Source organism: Ochotona princeps, unplaced genomic scaffold, assembly GCF_030435755.1.
Source record: "Ochotona princeps isolate mOchPri1 unplaced genomic scaffold, mOchPri1.hap1 HAP1_SCAFFOLD_121, whole genome shotgun sequence".
NCBI lineage: Eukaryota > Metazoa > Chordata > Mammalia > Lagomorpha > Ochotonidae > Ochotona > Ochotona princeps.
The window spans coordinates 329069-354834 of NW_026696772.1; the positions used below are offsets into that span (position 1 = coordinate 329069).

The 25766-nt window shown below is 60.8% G+C and overlaps 1 protein-coding gene across 2 annotated transcripts; it reads right to left on the reverse strand.

Annotated features, from left to right (window-relative positions):
* Positions 1-74: 74 nt before the first annotated feature.
* On the reverse strand, positions 75-25213 carry ARHGAP39 (Rho GTPase activating protein 39). Of its 2 annotated transcripts, XM_058659451.1 has the most exons (11): positions 25053-25212; positions 13171-13324; positions 10904-11338; positions 8927-10235; positions 7368-7929; positions 2823-2915; positions 1512-1585; positions 1067-1266; positions 733-824; positions 476-645; positions 75-405 (listed from the first exon to the last, which is right to left on the reverse strand). In XM_058659451.1, the coding sequence occupies exons 2-11, from the start codon at positions 13248-13250 to the stop codon at positions 211-213; spliced, it is 3210 nt and encodes a 1069-aa protein (XP_058515434.1). In that variant the 5' UTR covers positions 13251-13324; positions 25053-25212; the 3' UTR covers positions 75-210. The 2 variants fall into 2 exon arrangements, with proteins under 2 accessions (XP_058515434.1, XP_058515435.1); XM_058659452.1 differs by lacking the exon at positions 2823-2915 and having other exon boundaries at positions 25053-25213.
* Between the last annotated feature and the right edge of the window lie 553 nt (positions 25214-25766).

The window sequence follows — 25766 nt, forward strand, 5'->3', positions numbered from 1 at the left end:
GGGCTGGGTGTCCTCGTTTTTAATAAATAAAAACTCAACTCTAAAAATATATAAAACGGTGTGTTTGTGGGCGGAGGGGAGGCTCCGCACAGGCGGGGCGGGGACTGGGGCGGCGGCGGAGACGGGCTCAGGTTCCACCTGCCGGGCGCAGCTGGACGCGCGGGCCCGGGCGCGGGGCCCGAGCGGGAGGCACTTGGGGTGGCCAGGCCGCTAGAGCACGCCCTCCATGAAGCTCGTGTCCAGGTGCTGGATGAGCACGCGCAGGAACGACATCTCCTTGCGCGTGTTCTCGAAGATGACGCGGGGGTCGTCCGAGCGGCACCGCAGGCAATTGGGCGCCATCACCATGGCCAGGTTGCTCACGTCCATCTTGGTGGCTGCCACGTTGGCCGGCTGCGCGAACACCTGCGAGGAGCGAGGGCTGAGGGCTGGGCGCGGGCCGCAGGGCGTGCAGGCAGCACCCCTCCCTGCGTACCTGCAGGAAGCGGATGAGGTAGCACAGCACCATGCGGTTGACGCGCGGCAGCGAGTGCACCACGGCCACGGCCGCCTCGGGGCTCTCGTAGTGAGCGATGCACTGGTCGTAGAACTCGTGTGGGATGAGCGGCTCCTCCAGCTCGCGGTACCACAGCTTGAGCAGCGACGCTGCGGGCACAGCGGGCTCAGCGGGGCGGGCACGGAGCCAGGAACCCGGCCACGCGGGGCGTGGGCAGGGGCCTGCCCGGGACTCACCAGGGACGTGCGGGTCCTCCAGGCCAGTGGGCACTTTCCACTGGTCCACCTGCAGCTTCAGGGCATTCACCTCATCGATGTCTCCAGGGACCCTGGCGGCAGCGCGGGCGTCAAGCAGCCGGCATATCCCTCCACCCCAGCTGCCCCCTAGCCTGCACACGCGTGTCCACAATCGAGGGCGGTGGCTGCGGCTGCACTCGTGACTAGCAGCTTGCCAGGCAGCGACCCCCTCGGGCTCTCTGCAGTCCAGGGAGACGACTCAGGCCTGCAGGGTCCCCCAGGGCAGCGTCCGTACAGCCCCCTCCCCGTCCACACAGTGGGCCCCTGGCCCCACCTGAAGATGCCCTCAGTCTGGTCGCCGTTGAGCGCCAGCACCTCCTCTGAGAGTCGCGTCTGCACCCAGGGCAGCTGCCGCTCTGGGTACCGCTCCTTCTGCATGGTCAGCACTTCCTGCAGCGCGCTGCCAAACATGGATGGGCTGAACACGGCATTCCTGGCGTGGCGAATCTCCTCCACGTTGGGCTTCTTCAGGCCCTGCGGACACAGCGCGGCCTCCGTCCCAGCCTCTCACAGGGGTGGACCCCGCTGTGAGACCACAAGGTGGGCAGGGGCTGTGCCCCGGAGACACTGCTTGGGCCTCCAACCATGGGGCAGTCTTGGCCCACCCAGTTCCAGGCCTGCGACTAGGGGGGTCAGGACAGCTGACCAGGCTCTCCAGGCCTTGCCGCCCTATCCCTGCCTCCCCCGCTGGAGTTTGTGCGTCTTGTCAGCGCCCGTACCTTCTTGGCCCCGGTCAGAGCTGCCTTCTGCAGCTTGTGGTAGCAGTACTTGGCATAGGTGCTCACAGCCACCCCTGGAAGAAAAGGTGCACCTGTCACCTGGGCCCGGCCTGCAGGCAGTGTCCTGTGCCTAAACCCCCCACCACCCCCGTGGCCAAGAAGGTGCTGGTAGGGCAGGGCTGGGCCGAGGCGAAGGCACCCATCAGGCAGGACTCTGCTCTGGCCACTGGATGAGGCCCTTGGGGACCAGTCCTTCAGGTTCTCTGCAGTCTCCTGCCCCCAGGCAGGATCCCTGGGACTTCGTCCTCCCCCACTCCATTGCAGCAGGGGTCCTGACCCCAGAATATCTGTGCAGGTTTGGGTAGCCCCCTCTGGGTGCACAGGAGGGTTTTGGAAATAAACGTTTCCACAGAGACTGAGTCTTGGCCAAATGGACCCCAGGCCTCCAGGGAGCTGGAGACCCCAGGAGGAAACTCCAGGTGCAGAGCCCAGCAGGAGACCCCAGAAGGAAACTCCAGATGCAGACCCCAAGAGCAGAGCCCAGCAGGAGACCTCAGAAGGAAACTCCAGGTGCAGACCCCAAGAGCAGAGCCCAGCAGGAGATCCCAGAAGGAAACTCCAGGTGCAGACCCCAAGAGCAGAGCCCAGCAGGAGATCCCAGAAGGAAACTCCAGGTGCAGACCCCAAGAGCAGAGCCCAGCAGGAGACCCCAGAAGGAAACTCCAGGTGCGGCCTCAGCCAGCTTAGGATTCAGTGCCCAGAACTGGAACATTTGGGGCATCCCTGGGGCGGTTCCTGCAGAGCCCAGAGTCACTGGAAGAGGGGTAGCCCTGTGGGGTCACTGTGGGGGTGGACCACGCCTGTCAGGCCCTAACCTGGCCTAACTAGGCCCTATGGCCATTTCCTATCCCTCCCACCCCACCCACAGCACAGAGGGCCTTGCCAGAGGAAGGGGAGCTTACACCATGGGTCTCGGGGAGGGGAATAGGCCCCAGGGGGCAGCCAGGTGCTGCTTCAGGGCAGGTGTACTGGCAAGACTCCTCTGAGATTGCCAGTGTGTGGTCCTGGCATGGCTCTCCCCACCTGGGGTGCAGGCACAGCGCCCTGCGTTGGCCCTGGGTGGGACCAATCCCCGGGTCTGTCCTCTTGCCTGGGCCCATCATGGCCCTTCCCTCCCCAGGCGGGACAGGGGAGGCTGCAGCTTGGTTAGTGCCCCATCCCCCCAGCCCGGAAGCGGTTAGAGAGCAGGCCAGGCGGCCAGGGCTGGAGAGCAGAGCTGGCTAAGGCGGCGCTGTGGCCGGCAGACCCTACCATCCGGCTCTTCAACATAGGGCTTGGGTTTCTTTCTCAATTTGCACTTCTTCTTAGCGTTCCTCTCCAGGAGCTGGCGCATGTGCAGCGTCACTGGGGAGCAAACACAGCGGTGAGGGCCCCAGGCTCGACTCCCGGGGAGGGGGCCTGTTACTGTGCAGGCACACGCAGGGCCAGGCGGGCAGCACCTGCTCGGCTCAGCCCGCTGGCTCCATGCACGATGAGGCTCTGGTCCAGTCGCAGCCCCTCCGACCAGGGTCCACACTCACTCGTTGCTGCGACTCTGTGCTTCCACCTGCTCTGCCATTAGCCCTCCTTGCCAGCACCTGACAGTGGCACAGGCCAGCGCTCCACCTGCAGCACTGGCATCCCACATGGGCACTGCTTCGAGTCCTGGCTACTCCCATCCAGCATGATACTGCTCCACCTGGGAAAGCAGTGGAGGACGGCCCAAGTCCTTGGCACCCTGCACCCATGAGGGAGACCTGAAGGAAGCTCTTGGCTCGGCCAGCTCTGGCCATCAGGGAGTGAATCAGTGGATTCACTGTAGTTCTGCCTTTTGAACACACAGATAAATCTTGGAATAAAAATAACCTTCTTTGTATCCATACACTTGATGCTTCCTGTCAGCTGCTCACCCCGCAGTGCCAGGGCCAGGCCAGGCCAGAGCTCCATCTGGGGCCTGCATAGTAGCAGGTCCCAGGACCTGAGCCGTCCTCTGCCAGGGCCAGTGCAGGTGCGATTCATGGAGAATGCTGTGTGACCAAAAGTGAGTGAGTCTTCTGCAGCACCCTGCAGTCCCTGGTCATGGGAGAGGCTACTTAGAGATGAAGGTGTTGGACGTCCAGTCAGCCAAGACAGCGCAGACATGCCTGTCAACACCAGGGCACACATGGGTGTGCTCCTGAGATGTCGGCTCACTTGACAGGCAGCGTGACAGAGGGGGAGGGAGAGAGAGAGGGGGTGGGAGGGAAGGCAAGAAAAGAGCGGGAGGAAGACAGGGGAGAGGGAGAGAAGGAGGGAGGGAGGGAGGGAGAGCCAGAGGGAGGGGGAAGCCCTTCCATAGGCCGATTCGCCCCCTCCCAGTTGTTCCGACCACTGTCAGGGCACTTTTGTGGGTGCAGGGATCCAGGCACTGGGGCCATCATCATGTCTTCCCAGAACTACAGAAAGGGAATTAGGGGGGCCAGGACTCCATCGGGCCCACCCCATTTTAAAAATAATTTGTTTTCATTTAATTTAAGAGACAGACACACACATCAATTCCCATTGCTGGTTCACTCCTTCACTCCTCAACTGGCTGCAACAGCCCCTGCAAACCAGGTGACACAGGAGCCAGGAGCTGTGTGCAGGTCCTGGGTGCATTAGCAGGGAGCTTGCTTGATCCCAGGACCCTGAGACAGGTACGTGCATCCCCACTGCTCCCAGCACCTGCCCAGGCCATCCTCATCCCGTTCTGTGGAAAGCATTTATGGCCTGAAGGGTCATGTGAGCCATGTATATTTCACTGCAACATGGCCGGAAGCTCAGACACCGCGCTACTTCCCAGGTGTGGTCACGTAGCACCAACTACACTGAATCCACCAGGCAAGCGTCCTTACCCATCTCCCTCCCCCAGGCAGGACACCCCCCTGCAGCCACCGCGGAGCCTACATGTGTGCCTGCTCAGGACACTAGAATAACTGGATGATGCGCGTCCCTGTCAGCAGGTGTCCTGGGCCCAACCACTAACAGGTGTGACAATCTGGCTCTTGCCATGCTGGGCAAGGCTCTGCCATGGTCTCCCGCAGGCCTCAGCATCTGCCAGCAGACCAGTGGCCCCCTCAACCTTTGGCCTGCCCTGCCTGAAGTTTCTGTTGAGGGTGGGATGGGGAAGTGGTCAAAAGCTTTTCCATCCTTGTGGTGACGACCCCAAGGGTTTCCTCTGGATTGTTCCTGGGCCATCTCTGATGCTGACTCAGCCTGGCTCAGGATGACCCACTCTGCTGCCAGTGGCCACACAAACCGGAGTCAGCCAGTAGGAGGAGTCCAGGAAGCCGTCAGGGTTGGGAGCTTCTCTAACGTACTCTGGGCCCCTTCTCACCTGCTTCTGACTGAGTGACTAACCTCAAAGCTGACAAGTACCCAGTGTCCACTGGCCGTCTGTTAGGGTTAAACACCCCGCCAGTCCCCTCAGACAATTGGCTCCACCCCATCCATTTTATCTGATTTTGCTTCTTCCTTCACTGATGTCCACCCTGCCCTTCACAGTTTCCTTTATAGTTTACTCTTGTTAAGAAGTTTCTGGCTGGACAGTTGGCTGCTAGGGACATGCACCTCGTCATCAGGTCGCCCAGGCTCAAGGGCTGACCCTTGACGTGGGCAGAGCTCCAGGCTGCTGGCCTCAGCAGGGCTTAGCTCTGGCTAGGGCAGGCAGCTGGAGAACCAGCAGAGGGGACCCCCCCACCGTCTACCTTTCTAATAACAGTATGTGCAAGCTGATCAGAGAGGCTCTGGATGGCAGACGATGGGATGTCTGAGCTCGTTCTCAACGCCAACCTGGTGCTGGGGACCCCCAAGACGCCTGTGTCCCTGGTTCCTAATGCTGAGATGGTCTATGGCCTGAATAGGATGGGCTAGATTCCGATCCAGAACTTATGTCATGACCCCTGGAGCTGAGGCCGATCCCTGCCCCTTCCCTTTCCCGCGTGAGTTCTCAGCCATTCAGGGGCCAAAGCCCTCGCCTTTCAGGAGTCAGAATCCCATACGGGTGCTCCACCTCCTTCCCAGCTCCCTGTTTGCTGGGAAGCAGTCGAGGACGGCCCAGCTTTGAGACCCTGCACCTGTGTGCAGACCTGGAAGAAGCCCCTGATCGGCACAGTTCTGGCCAGCCGTTGCAGCCACTTGGGGAGTGAACCAGTGGACGAAGATCTGTCGCTCCTCTCTGCAAGTCTGACTTTTCAATTAAAAAAAAAAAAGTGACTGAGGAGTGAGCCACATCCCTCAAGCTGCCAGTCTCCTTTGTTGCTTGGAAACGGGTCTCCTTCCTGCCCTCTCTGCCCTGTGTGTGAAGTGCTGCAGCATCAACACAACCAGCCGTTTCAGCCTGGCGGTGCAGTTTGCTGGCATTTGCATGAGTCACCGTGCACCCCAGCACTGTCTCCTGAGCATCCCTTTACAGTATGCACCAGGCCAGCTGTTTACCACGTGAGCACACGGCACAAGGAGCACAGGCCCCAGGGAGTCTGTCTTCCCTTCTTGGGGAGCAGAACTGCCGGCTCATGGCGGGGGATCTGCCCAGGTGCTTCTGATAGTGTGCTGGGCTCTGGTAAACGTGTGCACTGCCAAGCATTCCTCCACGTCCACAAGAGCCCGCATGTACAAGATGCAGTGACTGGGATGTGGCCCCGTCTCTGGGCACGGTGCTCACATGCTGGGGGCAATTCAGGGTCATGTGTCAGGTGCAGGGACTGGTCCCAGCTCTGCCTGTCTCTGTGCACCTCACATGGCCAGACTGGTCTGTGGGACCGAGCTTCCCCTCCTGGGCCCACGTGCCACACTCAGAAGGCACTGCTGCCAGGGGCAGAGCTGGTTGACGTGGCGCTGAAGGAGCCAAGGCTGAAAAGCAGCAGCCACCTGCAGGAGAAGGACCCGGGCTGCTGCAGGACCAAGCACAGCCCAGGCCCTCCCTGTGGCCTTTGCCCAGCCTAGGGGCACTCAAAGCGAAGGCGCACACACAGGCTTCTGTGGTGAGCTGGTGGGACAAGGTGCCCCAACCTCTGCGTGTACCCTCAGAAGGCGGTGGCCAAGCTCCCCAGGGAGCCCTGTCTGCCGGAGGGTCTGGGTCCTCTCCACTTTGGCCAGATGCCTACCCCTGTGCTACAGGCCTTACCATATCCACATACCCTGCAAGGCCAAGGCAGCTGAAGCAGGGCCACCTGTGCTCCTTGGGGGTTCTGCCAGGTGCTGGACATCCAGCCCTCTCAGGAAGGTCATGGCCAGGCTGGGCTGAGCTGTGAGGACACACCTGCAGTTCCCAGCTCACGGCACAGCTCTGGCCCTCCTGATGCCAAGCAGTGTGCGCTGGCCTGCCTGTGCCTCTGGCAGGGTCCGAGGAGACCAAGGACCCAAGGCCACCAGAGAAGGCCAGGCAGCCCTAGGCTGCTGGGCATTGGCTCTGGTCTCTAATGCAGGCGCTCCCTCAGCAGGGATCCATGCTGGAAGGCTGTAGACCCACCCTGCACCTCTGCTGCTTCCACATCTGGATTCCCAGCAGGTAGACCAGCCCCACTGCTGTGCCAAGGAGAGGCCCGAGCAGAACTTGGGCTCCGTGGATACCACAGCCAGGTAGGCTGCACTGTAAGCACGGCACTGGAGGCCTGAGCTGTAGGATGTGTGTGTGACACACGTGTGTCCGTGGCAGTGCTGTGCTCCTGCACTCAGCCTGGGCCCTGCTGGCTGAGTGACCTGTGGCATGACACCGCCAGCAACAGCCCTCTTGGTGGCCCTCCCTGTGGCTGTGGCACCCCAGCTGGTGGGGTCACAGGCCACACACATGGCTCTTACCTTTTGTGTCGTTAACAGGGTCCATGTGCCGGTAGATGTAACCCTCTAGGTAGGAGTGGAACTTAGGTGTGGGTGGGAAGAAGGCCAGGCAGATGGCCATGAGCTCCCAGCCGCGGGCCAGGCTATCTAGACGGAAGTTCTCCGTGGTTTGCCGGCACAGCTGGATGTAGAGCTCATCGCGCAGCCCCTGCACGCTCCACCCCTTTGTGGCAATCTCCAGGGCCACATGCAGTGGGTCCGCCTTGGCCCGCCGGTCACCCATGTACATCTGGATCAGCTTGAAGACCTCACAGGCCTCCTTCTTGACATGCCGGTCACTGGTCACAATCATGGGCTTCTTGATGGACTCGCTGCTCCAGGCCAGCATGTTGGCAATGGACACCTTACGGCGGAACAGGCCCTGGGTGTGCCTGTTGAAGTGCTCACAGGCCCAGTTCTCAATGTCAGTCTCAGAGCATGGCTTGCGGAGTGCGAAGGTGGGGAAAACACAGCTGGAGCTGGGCACCACGGTGCGGCTCTGCTGGCCGTTCTCAGACTGCGCACAGGCACCCAGGTCCTCAGACTGGGAAGGACATAGGAGACGCTGGCTGTTAGGACTGTGCAATCAGGCACATGTGGACCACAGCTACAATAGGTGTGACCTGGCAAATGTGGACCAGCCCCAGGAGGTGTGAGCACGTGGACCAGTGAGCACGTGGACCAACCACAGGAGGTGTGAGCACGTGGACCAGTGAGCACGTGGACCAACCACAGGAGGTGTGAGCACGTGGACCAGCTGCAGGGGGTGTGAGTCACTCAAACTCACTGCTAAGTTAAGGTTGCTGAGGTGAGAAGTGGATGGCCAGTCTGGTGGACACATCAGAGCCTGCTGCCCACGGGCAGCCATGTGGTCAGTGAACTTGGGCAATATGGGTGCTGATGGATTATGGGGAGCAGCTTTCCATGGGTATCCTGTGGGTGCTGTGCTGCTCCCATTCAGCCGCTCATCAGGAAGGAGCCAGGCATGCAGCATGGCGGGAGAGCTAGAGTGAGCCTCCAGACCGCCCTTTTCTGTGTGAGCCAGGACTGACCCAATGCTGTGGGCCCAACGGCCCTTGGTCCGAGGCCTGTGGCCTCAGGCTTCTGCCTCCTGCGGGCCTCTCCCCCGCCGTGTTGCTGTCAACCCTCCCAGACTGTGACAACGCCAAGGCCACACGGCCTCCCAGGAGGCTAAGATGGACTGGCCAGTCCAGCTTGAGGAAGCCTGGCTACAGGTCACTGGAGAGACCAGACACAACGAGCCCTCGCCCACCTCTCCCTGGCCATCTGAGCCTGCAGCAGCTTAGTGCGAAGATGAGAAAATGGTCACTGGAACCTCTGCAGGACCAAGAGCCGCTGGATGCCCGCTGCTGGACAGGGGTGCAGCCTCCTGGGGGGACCAAGGGCTTGTTCCTGGAGCCACAGGGAGAATACGGCTTGCGGCTCCTGCTCAAGGACCCTCACTCGAGGCCTGGGCCCCACATCCCCACCTCGTGGGCTCCCCCAAGCTGCTCTCAGCCTCAGGGAGCCCGGGCACCCACCTGTGAGGGGTGGAGGTAGGGCTCCGGGGAGGCCAGGTTGGTCTGCACCGACACACTCTTCTCTAGCAGGACCTGGGGGAAGCCAAGCTTCTCGAAGGCACCCCTCCTCCAGTGTTTGCCATCCTGCTGCGCCAGGGCCTCATCCTCGCTGAAGGCGCGCACCACGGGCCCGGGCATGGGCATGGGCACGGCCCCGTCGCTCTCATAGCCTGAGCCGTCCCGCTGTGAGTCCCAGCTGCCCCTCTGCTTCATGTGGAAGTGGGCCTGCTGGGCTTCCCAGGCCAGCCGCGCCTGTGCCAGGTGCGGCTCCGTGGCGCCATGCCCGGCCTCGGCCTCGGCCTCAGCACGCTTCAGCTGTGCCAGGCCCGCGGTGTGTTCCTCCTCCACCGGCTGCTCGCCCAGCAGGTCCCCGGGACTGTCATTCGGGGGCGGGCACGGGGAGGGCTTCCGACTCTTCCTCTTGCGTGTGCCCGGAGAGTAGCCAGTGGAAGACAGGGTGTCCTGCTGACTGGACCAGGACATGGTGTCCTCCCGGGCCCGGGGCTGCGTGTGGCGCAGCTCAGAGCCCTCCATGGTGCTGTAGTCCCCGGAGTGCACGCCCAGGCGCTGGTCCCTCAGCAGGCAGGGGCTGGGCTGCAGCGAGTAGGAGCCACCGCCTGGGTTGGGGGTGTACTTGTGCCGGGGGCCTGTGCGCAGCTTGGGGCTGGAGCCGGCCTGCTCCACGTACACCAGTTGTCGTACATACTCCTTGCCCGCAGGGCTGTACTCCAGGCCCACGAAGCGCTCGGGGCACTTCTGCTTGGTGAGCACCAGCTGCTGGCAGGGCGAAGTGGGCACCTGACGGGCTGCCGGCAGCAGGGCGCGGGGCTTGCGGCCTGGGGACCTCTGAGGGGAGCCGGCCTCATACTGCACGTCCATGGGCGGCTCGTCATAGATGGGGGCCTGGTACTCCACAGGGGGCTCCTCATAGAGCGGGGGCTCGTAGCCATAGCGCGGGGAGGATGGCTGCGAGTCGCCGGACGGCTTCCGGGGCTGGCCCAGCAGTGGGGAGCAGCTTCCCAGGGGCTCGGCCCTCTTCAGGAACGGGGCCGGCCTCCTCTCCGGGAAGAACACGGAGCCATCTGCGTCCGGGGTGAACGTCTGCAGGACAGGCGAGTGCTGGCTGCCTGAGGGTCTGCGAGCACGAGCCCCGGGCTGGCTGTCCGGGCTGTAGCCATTGCCTTGGGGAGCCAAGAAGCTGGGCTCCCGGTCAGCCACCTTGATGAGCATGCGCTCCTTGGTGCCCGCAGTCCAGCGCAGCGACGAGGTCCTGGAGGGGCACACAGGGGTCACCGGCCGTCCTATCCTTGGGCACTGCTGCTCATCACTGGGCTCACCTGGGCAGTGAGGCCCACACAGCTGTCCCAGTCCTGCCCTCACACCAGGAAGTGGCTCTGTCCCCCCACGCACCACAGGTGCTGGTGGCAAGGTTGGGTGCTGGGCTCAGCCCCCACACTCGGGCCAAAGCTGCCAGGAGCCGCCAGAGTCTCAGGGCCCAGCTCCCTCATGGAGCTCCTTGACCCTGGCAGGGGTTCCTGCCTGTCCTTACCTGATCCCCCTTTCTCCTCTGTAAGAGTGACAGCACCTCCAACTATGGAAGGCAGACCTGTGTGCCCTCAGGCGCCCTCTGCCCCACAGATGGCACTGTGGAAACCTCCAGCTTAAGCATGGGGCAGGCTCCCAGGAGCTCCCTTCCTCACCCAGCACCCACGAGGTGTCTACCATTGAGCAGAGGGGCGGGCAGGGGCCAGTGCACAGTTCTGAGGCCAGGCAGCCAGAGGGCCACATGCTAATGAGAGGCCGGACGCCCTCTGGGTTTGGAGCACCAGCCTTCTGCCAACGCAAGGGCACAGAGCATTTCATGTGGCTGTGGCCTCACGTATCCGCCACGAGCACTACCCTACCCCATCCCCCAAGGCCAAGTTCTGCCCTCCTCACCTGCCACTGTCCTCCTTCACTGCCCCGAAGGGCACTGGCTGGCCACGGCCGGGCCTGGCCGGCAGCTCCTGCGCACGGTCAGCCTCGTCAGGCTCCAGGGAGGAGCTGGTGCTGCCCTCGCGGCTGACGCTGCTGCCGCGGCCCGGGCTGCTGTCAGCGGAGGCGCGTGGGGACTCGGTGTTCTGCTTCAGGGTCTGCAGCTTGGCCAGCGGGATGATGTCGCAGTGGTGCGGCCGGTGCCACACGGTGCGCTGAGAGCTGGCATTGTAGTAGTAGAAGCGGGATGTGTTGGGGTCGAAGAGCTCCCACCACTGGTTGTCGCTGGTGCGTTTAATCCGCACACCGGCCGGCGGGTCCCACACACATTCGCCTGACACTAGGTTGGCGTACATGCGCTCGCGTGTGCGCGGCTCGATAATCTCGACCCACTCCAGCCTACAGGACAAGGTGGTGAGTGTTGCAGGTAGCCCGGGCGCTGACCCCGCCCGCGGCCACCAGCACCGCACCTCTGCAGAGAGGTGAAGGGTCAGGGACAGGACATCGCGGCTTCTGCACAGAACTGCCATGACCTCCCGCACCAGAACATGAGAGCTTTGCTGCAGCCCTGGAGGTGCAGAGTCTGTGGGGGCGAGCTGCCACCTACAAGAACACTCAAGATTGTTTCCTGAGCATCATGCCCTCAGCCAAGAAAGGGAGCTGACGGGACATGGACTCCGTGTAATGCTGTACATGCGTTGTTGGGGGAGGGCCACACATTGGGGTGGTGTGTGTGTGTGTGTGTGCACAGGGAGTGTGGGGAGGGCCACACATGGGGGTGGTATGTGTGTGTGTGTGTGTGCACAGGCAGTGTGGGGAAGGCACTAACAGGGTGTGTGTGTGTGTGTGTGTGTGTGTGTGCACAGGGAGTGTGGGGAGGGCCCTAACAGGGTGTGTGTGTGTGTGTGTGCGCGCACAGGGAGTGTGGGGAGGGCCCTAACAGGGTGTGTGTGTGTGCACAGGGAGTGTGGGGAGGGCACTAACAGGGTGTGTGTGTGTGTGTGTGTGCACAGGGAGTGTGGGGAAGGCCCTAACAGGGTGTGTGTGTGTGTGCGCGCACAGGGAGTGTGGGGAAGGCAATAACAGGGTGTGTGTGTGTGTGTGCACAGGGAGTGTGGGGAAGGCACTAACAGGGTGTGTGTGTGTGTGTGTGTGTGTGTGCGCGCACAGGGAGTGTGGGGAAGGCACTAACAGGGTGTGTGTGTGTGTGTGTGCGCACAGGGAGTGTGGGGAAGGCACTAACGGTGTGTGTGTGTGTGTGTGTGCACAGGGAGTGTGGGGAAGGCACTAACAGGGTGTGTGTGTGTGCACAGGGAGTGTGGGGAAGGCACTAACAGGGTGTGTGTGTGCGCACAGGCAGTGTGGGGAGGGCCCTAACATGGTGTGTGTGTGTGTGTGTGCACAGGCAGTGTGGGGAGGGCCCTAACAGGGTGTGTGTGTGTGTGTGCACAGGGAGTGTGGGGAGGGCCCTAACAGGGTGTGTGTGTGTGTGTGTGTGTGTGCACAGGCAGTGTGGGGAGGGCCCTAACAGGGTGTGTGTGTGTGTGTGTGTGTGTGCAAAGGCAGTGTGGGGAGGGCCACACATGGGGGGTGGTGTGTGTGTGCACAGGGAGTGTGGGGAGGGCCCTAACAGGGTGTGTGTGTGTGTGTGTGCACAGGCAGTGTGGGGAGGGCCCTAACAGGGTGTGTGTGTGTGTGTGCACAGGGAGTGTGGGGAGGGCCCCAACAGGGTGTGTGTGTGTGTGTGTGTACAGGCAGTGTGGGGAAGGCACTAACAGGGTATGTGTGTGTGTGCACAGGCAGTGTGGGGAGGGCCCTATCAGGGTGTGTGTGTGTGTGTGTGTGTGTGTGCACAGGCAGTGTGGGGAAGGCACTGACAGGGTGTGTGTGTGTGTGTGTGTGCACAGGCAGTGTGGGGAGGGCCCTAACAGGGTGTGTGTGTGTGTGTGTGTGTGTGTGCACAGGGAGTGTGGGGAGGGCCCTAGGGGATCAAGTGCAGGCTGAGTGGCACAGGGGTCTGCAGAGCTGGGCTGGTTCCTGGAGGAGGCTTCCAGTACCAGCTTGGCAAGGACCCCAGCATGGGCCTAGGGGTGCAGTGTGGCTGTGCCCAGGACTGGCAGAGCGAGGCTCAGTGACAAGGGCTGGGGGAGTGCAGTGGGCGGGCAAGCCCCACTCCCGGGTGGTGACGGACTCCCGCTGCCCCCTTTCCAAGGCCCCTGGAGCTTCCTTACCTGGTGCTGGATGCCGACGTCCGGGACTCGGGCCCGTCCACATTGTGACTCCTGGACTCATAATCCGGTGCCTGGGACATGGCCAGCTGCTCCTCAGGGCGGACACACGGCGTCCGTGGACAGTCAGGACCGCCTCAGGCAGGGAGGTGCTGCCCTGTGGACATGAATGGCTTGTTATGGCCATGCTGCCCCATGGGGTGTGGTGGAGAAAGTCACCCATCATGCAGACCTCTCCCGGGCAGCGCTGGGCAAACACGAGGGAACCAGGGGTCTCCCCACAGCCCCTGAGCAGCCTAGGCCACTCCACGTTGAGATCGGGGATTCGACCTCTCCCTGCACCACACACAATACTTTACACCTATTCAAAAGCAAAGTTACAGAACCCTCTCCCCCATGAGGGCTCGTTCTCTCAGTGCCCATGCTGGCCATGGGCTTGGTTAGGTCTCTCCCGGGGGTCCTGGCACCACTGCCTGCTGCATCCATCTTCACGGTGAGACCCCAGACCCCAGCACTGAAATGGCACCTGTGTCCCAACCACATGCAAATCACTGCAGATGCCTGCTCCTCATAACAGCTTTTAAAATAGATCTTGTTTATTTTTTCAAAAATCAAATTTATCCGAAAGGCAGAGTTATAGAAAGGAGAAAGAGAGAGGTCTTCCATTTGCTGATTTACCCACCCAATGGCCATAATAGTCAGGGCTGGGCCAGGTTGAAGCCAGGAGCCAGGGACTTCTTCCAGGTCTCCCATGTGGGTGCAGGGAGCAGCCGGGAATAGACCCTGGAATTGGCTCTGACATGGGATGCTGGCTTTCAGAGCAGTAGCTCAGCGTACCTGCCGCCTGCAGCCTTACGACAAAGGCCAGTGGGGAGGACTGGTCCTTGCTAAGCATGAAGGATTGGTCCACCTGTCACTGGAGGAGAGCAGCTAGGCAGCTGTGGCCACATGCAAGCCCCAAGCCTGGCCTGAGCCCAGTGTCTGGCTCATCCTGCCTGCAGCAGCTCCCCAGGAGTCGAGTCCAGGAGCGGACCCAAGTCTGGCCCATGGCTGCTGGTGGATGGCAGCTCCCTAGCATGTTGTGACTGAACCCCTCTGGGTCCCCCCAGATCCCCTCAGCTTCATCAGACGCCTGCCATGTACCAGCTCCATGAGCCACAGCTCCTGATCTCGTTCAGTGAACCAGCCAATGCTGTCCCACTCACCTCCACAGACAAGCCCCACCTGCTCGGGCTGCCTCTCTCAGCTGTGGTCACTCCACAGACCCACTTTTTTTTTTTTTTGAAAGGAAGATTTACAGAGAGATGAGACAGAAACATCTTCCATCTGCTGGTTCAGTTCCTCAGTGGCTGCAGCTGAGCTGATCCAAGGTCTCCCACACAGGTACAGGGTCTCAAGGACTTGGGCCATCCTCTACTGCTTTCCCAGGTAGTAAGCAGTAGAGGATGAGAAGTGAACAGCCGGTTCACGAACCGGTGCCGGTAAGGGATGCTGTGGCTTGCAGGAACAGGAGCCAGCGGTGTGATGGTGCTCTCCGTTTGCCCTTCCTGTTTCATTCGGGTCTCTGGGAGGAGATGGGGATGAGCACATGTTCTCTCAGCCTTCGTGCCCAGGCCTGCGTGCCCTCATCAGTGCCATCATTCTCCACAACGGGCTGTCGCATGTCCTGGTAGGTCGCCTGCAAGCGGCCTGGACAGAGGCCGACAGGCGGGCTTGCGCTCTGCTTCCCTCCCCTGCAGAGCTGTCCTGCAGGCTGGCCCTGGGGTGCGTGTGGGCTCTATGTGTCCACTGGGCAACCCCTGTGGAGGCCTGCACAGACCAGGGTCCCAGAGGGACGCAGGGTGCAGGCTCATCACCTGGGGGCACCCTACTGCCTGCCCAGCACGGTGTCTGCTTCTCCGAGCAGGGAGTGATGGTCCCAGAAGAAGTGGAAGAGCTCTGTGTGGTTTCTTGGTCTGCTTTTTGTCATTTTCAGCAGAATGGACTGTATTCATAGTGAGCGATCACACTTCTCAGAACTCCTGCACCCCAGATCTGCTTAATTCTGGGCCCACACACGGCCAGGCAGGTCCACATGGGGCGGGGGCTGGTGCCCACATGGCTCTTCCTCCCGCCTCATGGCAGAGCCTCCCGGCTGCGAGTAGGCGGGAGGCGCCAGATTCCAGCTTCCTCAGAGGAGGGGCTCTGAACAGAGGACGCTCTGTACATCAGGAGCCCCGGAAACAGCAGCGGCTCACTGCTCCAGCCACACCCTGCTGCAGCCTGAGCCCACCACAGGGCACCACCGGCCAGCTGAACCCACCACAGGGCACCACTGGCCGGCTCACTGTGCCAGTCACACCCTGCTACAGGCTGAGCCCACCACAGGGCACCACCAGCCAGCTCACTGTGCCAGCCACACCCTGCTGCAGGCTGAGCCCACCACAGGGCACCACCAGCCAGCCTGAGCCCACCACAGGGCACCACTGGCCGGCTCACTGCACCAGCCACACCCTGCTGCAGCCTGCGCCCACCACAGGGCACCACCAGCCAGCTGAACCCACCACAGGGCACCACTGGCCGGCTCACTGTGCCAGCCACACCCTGCTACAGGCTGAGCCCACCACAGGGCATCACCAGCCAGCTGAGCCCACCACAGGGGCACCACTGGCCAGCTCACTGTGCCAGCCACATCCTGCTACAGGCTGAGCCCACCACAGGGCATCACCAGCCAGCTGAGCCCACCACAGAGGCACCACCAGCCTCACTGGTGCTCACAGGGGCTCCTGCTCCTGCCAGCCACATCCTGCTACAGGCTGAGCCCACCACAGGGGCACCACCAGCCTCACTGGTGCAGCGACTGCACTGAAGAGCATGGAGCTGTCCACCTTTTACAATGGCAGGTCTCCAGCTCTCCTGCCCATTCCTGCATCTGTGGACAGGAGGCACTGGGCGAGATGGTGCCTCTATGGACAAGAGGAGGAGTTGTGGAGGGACCAGTGGAGACGTCTGTGACTACAAAGCAAAGGCTGAGATCAGCAACATCATGGAAATGCTGGCGTGAAGAGCCATCCCAGAGGGCAGTGGTCACCTTGCTGCCCCCTGGCACCTGGCTACATAGCTATGCCATGGTAATGAACTGTGTGCAGCCATCCTAGGCCCCACGAGGGGCAGCTGTTGGGGCAGGCTCGCCTGTCTCTGTGGCTCCACGCTCACCACACCAGGGGCAAAGCCTGCCATTCCCAGGGAGCCAGGTGTGCCGGACACTCCAGGGAGAGTGAAGACTGGGTCCAGAGGCCGCAGCCCACAGAGATCCTAGCAGAACCTGTCCGGGCTGCTGGGCAAGGGGGCACCTGGGTGTGGCTTAAGGTAGCGCCACTGACTGGCCAGAGTACATGTAGGAGACCAGGATGGAGCTCTTGTGGCTAACTGGGAAGTGAATTAGCAGATGCCTTTCAAATATAAGTGAATCTTTATATATATGTATATGACAGATAGGGCCTGGCACAATAGCCTAGTGGCTAAAGTCCTTGCTTGCATGTGCTGGGATCCCTAGGGGCTCTGGTTTGTGTCTCAGATGTTCCAGTTCCTTTCCAGCTTCCTGCTTGTGTCCTGGGAAAGCCTTGGGACCCTGCACCCAAGGGGGGACCTGGAAGAAGCTCTTGGCTGCAGATCAGCTCACATGCAAAGTAAACTAGTGGATGGAAGATCTTTCAGTCTCTCCTTCTCTCTGTAAAATCTGACTTTCCAACTAAAATGAATAAACCTTAAAAAATGACAGATTGTCAGAAAATTTTATTTTTACAGTTACTTGTTTATCTGTTTGCTTAATCTGAAAGACAAAGGCAGAGTTGGGTCCACGCGCCAGGTGCCCTGGACAGCCAGGGTTGGGCCAGGCTGAAGTTAGAAGCCTAGGACCTGAGGCAGCCAACAAACGCTTGAGTCTTCATCTACAACCTTGCAGGTCAGAGACCGCAGACAATGTGCCAAGTGCCCGCCTTGGCAGGTAAATGCCAGGCAACTCCACCGGCGGTGGCACATAGCCTAACATGGAGCCCGGGAGGAAGCAAGCTGGCCGGGGTGGAGTGAACAGTGGGTCCAGCGTCTGTGAGGGCACAGGATGACACAACAGTCTGCTTTGTCCAGGGGCGCGCAGGGCACTGTGCCGGGAAGCACAGAACATAGACTCTTTCAGCCCCCGTGGAACATTCTGGAACTGATCCCACGCCAGGGCCCAGAGCAAGTTCTCAGCAAAGGTCAAAGGCACAATGGTGGCCAGAGAGGCAGTAAGGGCTTCCGCCGACTCAGTGAGGACAGACTTCTGGGGTGGAAGGATGCTGCACTCCAACTACACAGTTACGGCCAGAGCGTGGTGTGGCTGTGCTGGGGGCATGGGGCGGAACGTGGTACATGTGCTGTGGTGTGGGGGGTGGTAAGCGGTACTGTGCTGTGGTATATGTGTGGCATGACATAGCTGTGTGCGTGTACGGTGTGGTTTGTGAGGTATGCGTGTGGTACATGCGTGGTGTGTGGTATGGTGTGGAGTGGAGTGTGTGTATAGTGTGTGTTGTGGTGTATATGGTGTGGTGTGTATAGTGTTGTAGTACATGTGTAATTGTACGGTGTGGTGTGTATAGTGTGTGGTGTGTGATTGTATGGTGTGGTGTGTATAGTGTGTGGTGTGTGATTGTACAGTGTGGTGTGTATAGGATGTGGTGTGTGTGTGTGTGTGTGTGTGTGTGGAATGCTGTGACCTCAGACAGGTCATAGCAAGTTGTCTGAGATCTGTGCAGTTTCTTCAGAATCTATGTTTTCTGGGAACTTTTTCAAGATCCCCTTGTCCCGTTTCTGCAAACCTTTGGCACTCTGCACAGCTGTGAGGTTGTGGATGGCACACCCGGGGACATGGCACCAGACGCCTCATACGTCCCACCTCGCAGCTCTCTGCCCAGTCCTTAACAAATCGCTTCCAGTTCACAGTCAGCCTCAGCTGCGTAAAACCACGCACCTGAACTGGGCTGAACTTTTCAAAACATTTGATCCATTATTTGTTTCTCTAAAGGCTCTGTTTGGTCTCCTTCAAACCTCGCTGGTCATTCCTGTTCATCTCTAGATAGATAGATAGATAGATACAAACACACATACACGTATAGAAAGAGAGGGAGAGAGCTTCGTTAGGGCGCTTCGCCTTAATTTAAAACACACACTTTAATTCTCTGAGAGGCAGAGTGACATACGCTGAGGATATGCGTCAGCAGACACAGCCAGGCGCCCACCAGGGAGGCCAGCACTCCAGGAGCAGCCGTGCCTGTTGGGCCTGCATCACCCCTTTTCTACTCCAGTGCAGGGACTTTGAAGGCTGTGGGGTACGGAACGGGATCTCGACACACTGGGCAGCACCACATCTCCCAGCCTCGGGCTCCCTGAGCCTGCACCCCATCCAGGTGTCAGGAGACAGAACACTGCACCTCCTGTGCCAGCCACCTTTGGGCAGCCTGTGCCCCCAACTGGCATACCCTGGAAGGCAGCAGGTAGCAACCTATATGCTAGAGTCCCGTGTGGGAGACCAGGTTCCAGGTCCTAAAGCTTCCAGCTTCTGCCTGGTCCAGCCCTGGGGAGTGAACCAACAGATGGAAGATGTCTCCTTGTCTTTCAAAAAAGCTAAAATAAGTTAATAAAAATCATCTTCAACATAAAAAATTGAATTCCAACATTTTTTTAATTTAACTTACATTTCTTTTCTTTTTAAATACTTATTTATTTTTATTGGAAAGGCAGATGTACAGAGAGAAAGATCTTCCATCTGCTGGTTCACTGCCCAAGCAGCCACAACGGCCAGAGTTGAGCTGATCTAAAGCCAGGAGCCAGGAGCTTCTTCCGGTCTCCCATGTGGGTGCAGGGTCCCAAGGCTTTGGGCTGTCCTCCACTGCTTTCCCGTTCCACAAGCAGGGATCTGGAAGGGAAGTGGAGCAGCCAGAACATGAACTGGCAGGTGCAGGGCGAGAACTTCAGCCACTAGCCTACTGCACCGGGTCCAACTTACATTTCTTTTTTTAAAAATTGAAAAATATATATTTTTAAAGTTTATTTGAAAGTCAGAGGGAAGCGCCATCCATCAGCTGACTCACTCCTCAAATAGCTCCAATGGCCAGGGTGGAGCCAGGCCCAAGTCAGGGGCTAGAAGCCCCAGCCCAGGCTCCCACACGGGTACAGGGTGTATCCTCCGCTGCCCCTCCCACCAGGCTCCCTCCCCTCTCCCCCAGGCCATACGGGGAGCTGGACCAGAGCAGAGCAGCCAGGGCTCACACCTCAAACCAGCACTCAGATGGGATGCTGGCCCGTCCCTCTTCTTTCTTGTCTGAGTCCTCCCTCACACACTGCAGCACCCGCTCCCTCCAGTCCTCCTTCCTCCGTGGTGCCCTCGCCCTGCAGGCCAACAGACACAGTACCCACCCAGGCCTGACCCCTGCTTCGAGTCAGGGACCCAGTACCAGCCCCAGACTGACCCCACCTCAGGAAGTTCCCTTCCAAGTTCCCACACCCTCATTTCTTCTTTTTTAAGATTTATTTCATTTTTATTGGAAAGGCAGACTTACAGAACAGAAAGAGAGAAAGAACTTCCATCTGCTGCTTTGCTCCACAAATAGCTGCGACGACCTGGGTTGGACACGGTGGAGGCCAACAGCCCAGGACTCGCCCGGGTCTCCCAAGCGGTCGCAGGGTCTCAGGTTTCTGAGCCCTCACCACCATCTCCCAGACAGACCCCGTCTGCAGGAAGCTGCAGTCAGAGCTCAGCGGGTCGCTGGGCTGCACACCTGTCTCACTTGGATTCACTTATGCTGCCATGCTGTTTCAAGGCTGCACCGTATCCACCTGCAGAGGGACATGTCAACGGCTGTGACTTCCACTGACGAGGGGGCTGTCCTAGACAGCCGCAACCCCAGAACACATGAGGAGGAAAACCACTCCCCACAGACAGGCGACCTGGACTCAGGTGAGCCAGAGAGCAGAGAGGCACCAGAGGTCCCAGGGACAGGCACTGTGTCTCCTGATGGACCCACCAGCGGCACCCCCACGTCCGCAGGACACTGTCAGGAAGTCCCGTCCACACACCACAGAAACACCAGAAGGGAACTAGGCCCCTGGCCAGAGGCCTGGGGGGCCTGGCGGGTGGCAACGCCTTCTGCTCAGGAACATCAAAGCCTTTTAGAAAGCAAGAATAGAAAAGAACCCATTGAGAAGAGGGGGAGATGTACTTGAAAAAGCCAGGGAGCCAGGGTCAGTCACCCCTTTCTCAGCTCCCCACCCACCCCTCAGGGCTGGTGTGCACCTGGCAGTAGGGAGGGCCCAGGGCTCCGCTCCAAGATCAGAGAACCCGCTGGCTCCAACTGACCCAGGGTCCATAGGACCAAAGGAGCCACGGAGCTCTGCCCGTGCAGGCAGGGGGGCAGCACGCAGGAGCAGGGGTAGCCTGGCCAACCACTCCTGGAGTGGCAGGGGCCCCACAGCCCCCTGGAACTCCATTCCCACCCCTGCCAGCTGCGACAACCAGACACATCTCCACACACCTCCAAGTGATGGGAAAGCAGGGGTCAACACACGCCACCTGCATGGGGGGACCACAGAGAGGCAGCCACCACCCAGCTCGAGTCCAGGTGAGCTGGCCTCCTGTGCCCCAGTCCTGGCACCGCTTAGCTGTCAGCTCAGCTCAGCCGTGTTTTTCTGTGGCGTGGGGCACGCCTGTGTGAATGTGCACCCCCAAGCCAAATCAATTCTGCTCCTCTACCCACTCTTCGTTCTCTGTCCTGAGTCAGAAGTTAATACACACACTGCTCACATCAAGGGGACACGGGGCAGCAACGGGGGTGACCCTGGTCACAGTGAGGACCTGGAACACCAGGATGTGGCAGGGAGGGGTGAGGCCGTGGTCGCCCTGGGACATGGGCACACTACCCAGGCAGTTCCTTTACCAGCACTTCCAGTTGCCTGATCACTGACCCGCACCATCCGTCTTGCTTTGGCCCCCAGAGGGTCTATTGGGGTAGCATGCCGACAGACTGCTCTAAGGAGCACTGTCCCCCCAGGATTCCCCAGACTGGGAAGACAAGCAGAGTGAAGACAAGCAGCCAGAGCTCCGAGTGCTGAGCCAGCAAGTGGACCCAGCAAACAGGAGCAGCCGGTTAGCCCTTCACCCGGCACACGCCAGCGCCTCCAAGCCAAAAGCCTCCAACCAGGCTCCAATGAGGGGTGCCAGTCCATGTGACCGAGTCTTGCAAGGTGCCAGTGCCATGGCGTGCCACACACGTCAGGGTCGGAAACAAGCTGGCCAGTACGGCCAATTCACATACAAATAGCAGTAACAGGGCCCAGCAGCGTGGCCTAGCGGCTAAAGTCCTCGCCTTGAAAGCCCCGGGATCCCATATGGGCGCCGGTTCTAATCCCGGCAGCTCCACTTCCCATCCAGCTCCCTGCTTGTGGCCTGGGAAAGCAGTTGAGGACGGCCCAAAGCTTTGGGACCCTGCACACGCGTGGGAGACCCGGAAGAGGTTCCTGGTCCCGGCATCGGATTGGCGCGTACCGGCCCGATGCGGCTCACTTGGGGAGTGAAACATCGGATGGAAGATCTTCCTCTCTGTCTCTCCTCCTCTCTGTATATCCGGCTTTCCAATAATAATAAAATCTTTAAAAAAAAAGAAAAAATCAAATAGCAGTAACAGCAGGGGGACAAGTGGGGGTCACACGCCTTTTCGCCATGTAGGGGTACAGGGAAGAGGGGGCTAGGCAGCTGTGCCCGGGCAGTGGCCAAGGTAGCAAGCCACAGATGCCGCAGACCAGCTGAGTGGTCTCCGCGGCCTCACCTTGAAGGCAAGACATGTGGGAAGAGGAGGTGCCCGCGCTCTTGGCACAGAAACCTCACAGCCAGTCACAGAGCTACGCACAACACAGGAGATCCACGACCAAGCTGCAGGCCGAGGGTACCCACCCCCAAGCCGTGGTCCACCTGCCCGGCACCAGGAGGGGCATCCAGCAACAAACCCTGGCTGCTTCTTTAAAGACTTCTTTTTATTTAAAAGGCAGAGTTAGAGAAGAGACAGAGGGAACGGGTGAGAGAGATCTACCACCCGCTGTTTCACTCCCCCACATGGCCAGGCTGAAGCCAGGAGCCCAGGACTCCGCCCAGGTCCCATAAGTGGGCACAAGAGCCCAGCAGCTGCTTCAGCGGGCCACTAGCAGGGACCTGGGCAGGAAGTGGGGCAGCGAGGACTTGAACCAGTGTTCACACGGGCTGCTGGGCACTGCACCACACCCACTCCAGCTGTGGCAGTGGGAAGCCATCGAGGGCACTGGGGCTAGACCCGCCAGGCCCCTGGACCTGGGCCGTTCCCCTCAGACTGACTCACAAAGGGACTCACCACCCTGGTGCCATCAGCACAGACCAGGCAAAAACGAGCATCCCATGAGAACCTGTTCCTAGTCGTCCAAAGTGCCCCATGAACAGCCAGAGCTCCGTGTGCTGAGCCGTTCAAGGACATGCCAGGGCTCCAAGCGGCTTCCCACACCCACACATGTGGGAGAGGGAACCAGCACGGGCAGGCTCCCAACCATTTGTGTTTCGGGGTGAATGCCCAGCACCATGGCTGAGGTGCTGCCTGGCTCATCTCGCCTGCTGCCAACACACCCCTGCCAGGCAGAGGATGTCCTGAGACTGGTCAGACCTGGATTGAGCCATGGGCTCCTGACCTTGGCTCTGGCTGTTAAGGGGGAGTGAACCAACCAACAGAACATCTCTGCATGTCTGTCTTTCTGCCTTTGAGATTAAATAAATACATTTAAAACACAAAATTACAATGAAAACTAAGTAGAGGGCCCAGCACAACAGCCTAACAGCTAAAGTTCTCACCTTGTACGTGCCGGGATCCAATATGGGCACCAGTTCTAATCCTGGCGGCCCCACTTTCCTTCCAGATCCCTGCTTGTGGCCTGGGAAAGCAGTCGAGGATGGCCCAAAGCCTTGGGACTCTGCACCCGTGTGGGAGATCAGAGTTGGCTCCGGGCTCCTGGCTCCAGACTGGCTCAGCTCTGGCCGTTGCGGCCACTTGGGGAGTGAACCAATGGACGGAAGATCTTCCTCTCTGCCTCTTGTTCTCTCTGTATATCCGACTTTCCAGTAAAAAAGAAATCTTAAAAAAACAAAACAAAACAAAGCAAAGCTAAGCAGACCTGTGGTGCAGGGGTTGCATCTCACCAGAGCCCAGTTTCCTGTGGACACACAGCCTGGACTGGACAGTGTCTGCCTGTGTGTGGTGGCCATCTGAGGGAACCTGTAGGAGCAGGGGCTGACTTCACTAGGAAAGGAGAAAGCCGGCTGCAGGTGTTTAATATTTCCTTACAGGGGCCAGATGCCAGGATCCCATACAAGGGTACCAGTTCAAGTCCAGCTGCTTCACTCCAGGCCTGGCTCCATGCTAACACGCTGTAGAACGCAGCGAGGACGGCCCAGGTCCTCAGGCCCCTGCACCCGCGTGGGAGCCCACACGGAACTCCAGGCTCCGGCAGCAGCTGTTCAGTGGGTGGAAGATCTCTCACCCTCTCCACTCCTCACTGTACCTTTCAAATAAATTTAAGCCAATCGTGAAAGACATTCTTTCCCTAGAAATGGCTTTCATGATGTTTTCTAACGTTACACACAGAGGAGAGGGGACCATGAGGGGACAGGCCTCTGGGCTGGGGAGGGGTGCAGCGCCTGGTCCTTCAGCCGAGCCTGGGTTCTCCCTTCTGTCCATGTCACCTGCAGTTCCACTAGTTCATGTTGATAAACTGGCCTCTCTCCCGACAAGGAGGACCCTGTGACAGGCATGGGCCCCACCATTCCACCTGCTGGTCCTTGCTCTGGTCACAGCCCCCAGCACAGAGCCGTCTGTGTTCCTCTAAGCAAGCCCAGGGCGGAGCGCCGGGGGAGGGGGCGCACGCCTCCTGCGGCACCCGCACCCACCCGCGCCCCACCCGGCAGGCAGCTCTGAGACCAGCGTCATGCTGCTCCCACTGCCCGGACCAGCAGCCGAAGGCCTGAGGCCTGGCCCCTCAAGTCGCAGTCGGGTAGCCCGCCCTCCTGTACATGGTGCCCCGCGATGGAGCCACCTGCTGTTGACAGGCGGCACCCAGGACTCGGCGTCCACCCCCGCTCCAAAGACAAATGCCGGCATTGTCTGCGCCGGGGGAGGAAAGGATCCGCAACTGTCGGTTTTCTGCAGAGGTCACGGGAGGTGGGGCGAGACCCGCACACCACCGGAGGGGGAGGAGCCTACCGCATTTCTGCAGCAGCTGCTGCGGGAGCAGCGTGGAACACACCCACAGCTGCCGCGCCATGAAAGGCGTCCCGGGCGCCGGGCGCACGTGCCTCGCCCGCAGCAACCGCTCAGGGGGCGCTCCGGGGGTCTCGGTCCCGGCGCCCCCAGGCCACGCTGGCCGCAGAGGCGAGGTCGGAGGGGCCGTGCGCAGGCCCCAACCCCAACCCGGGCCGGCCAGGCCCGGGGACGCCCACCGGACCCGCGCGCCCCCGGACAAAGCCCAGCCCCGGTTGGCAGCCAGTCCCGCCCCGGGTCGCTCTCCAGGCCATCGCGACGACCCCACCCTATGGCGCCCCGCGCACAGAACCGGGTGCGCCCACCCCCCCCCCACCCCAGGCAAGGGCGCCCGGGCGCTCCCACGCACCCGCGGTCCGGCCCCTCGGCCCCGTGCCCAGCCCCCTCACGCCTCGGCCCGCCGTGCCCGGGTGCCTGAACCCGCGGACCCGTCCCGCACCCTCGGCCTGCGTGGGCTCAGGGTCTCTCGCGGCCGGGGCAGAGGCCAGGCCGGGGCCCCCGCAGAGCCGGCCTCTCCGCCATCTTCCCGGCCCGCGCTCTCACCCGCCGGCTGCGCGCGGGCCACGCCGCCCTTCATCCCGGCCCGCGCGCCGCGCCCTCGCCGGCAGCGCTCGCGCCTCTCCGCCCGGCCTCCGCCGCCGCAGCTCGCGCCGTCTGCGTCCTCCGCCGCCGGAGCCGGCCCGTGCACGGCGGCCGCGCGTCCCCCGTCACCAAGCGCAACCCCCCGCCTCCGGCTCCGCCCCTGCGCGCACCGGCCGCTCGATCCCGGGGCGCGCGGCACGCCGGGAGGCCTCGGCGGCCCCTGGGGCTCCCCTGCGGCGGCCACATCTGGGGGATCGAGCTCCCCGGATCGGAGCGCCCATCTGCTCCACCAGCGCAGTCCGTGGGAGCCGACCCCACTACCTCTGCCTGATCCGGCCTGGACAGAGCCGCCGCCCTCCGAGTGCCCACCCCGCATCTTGTCCACGGGCTTCCCGCGGCGCGCAAAGGGGTCTCCACTGCCTGCCAAAGTTTGTCTTCTTAGGAAAGACTTTATTTGAAAGGCAAAGGCGTTAAGAGATGGTCTATCCGCTGGATCACTCCCCAGATGACCTCAGGACGAGGGCCATGCCAGACTGCAGCCAGGAGCCTCCTCCGAGTGCCCCCCCGTGGGCACGGGGTCCTTGCATGCAGGCTGTCAGCGAAGCGGGAGTGGAGTGGAGCCGCCGGCGGCCGCTGGCCAGCCGAGCGTTGCACCAAGCCGTGGATTCACATACA

Excerpts from the sequence above, each read along its gene's own strand:
- ARHGAP39 (XM_058659451.1), bottom strand. The coding sequence starts at position 13,250 with ATGTCCCAGGCACCGGATTATGAGTCCAGGAGTCACAATGTGGACGGG. Across the intron at positions 10,236-10,903 it reads GTGAAGGAGGACAGTGGCAG|GACCTCGTCGCTGCGCTGGA; the intron begins GTGAGGAGGGCA and ends GTGCCCCTCCAG. Across the intron at positions 1,586-2,822 it reads CTATGTTGAAGAGCCGGATG|GGGTGGCTGTGAGCACCTAT; the intron begins GTAGGGTCTGCC and ends CTTTTCTTCCAG.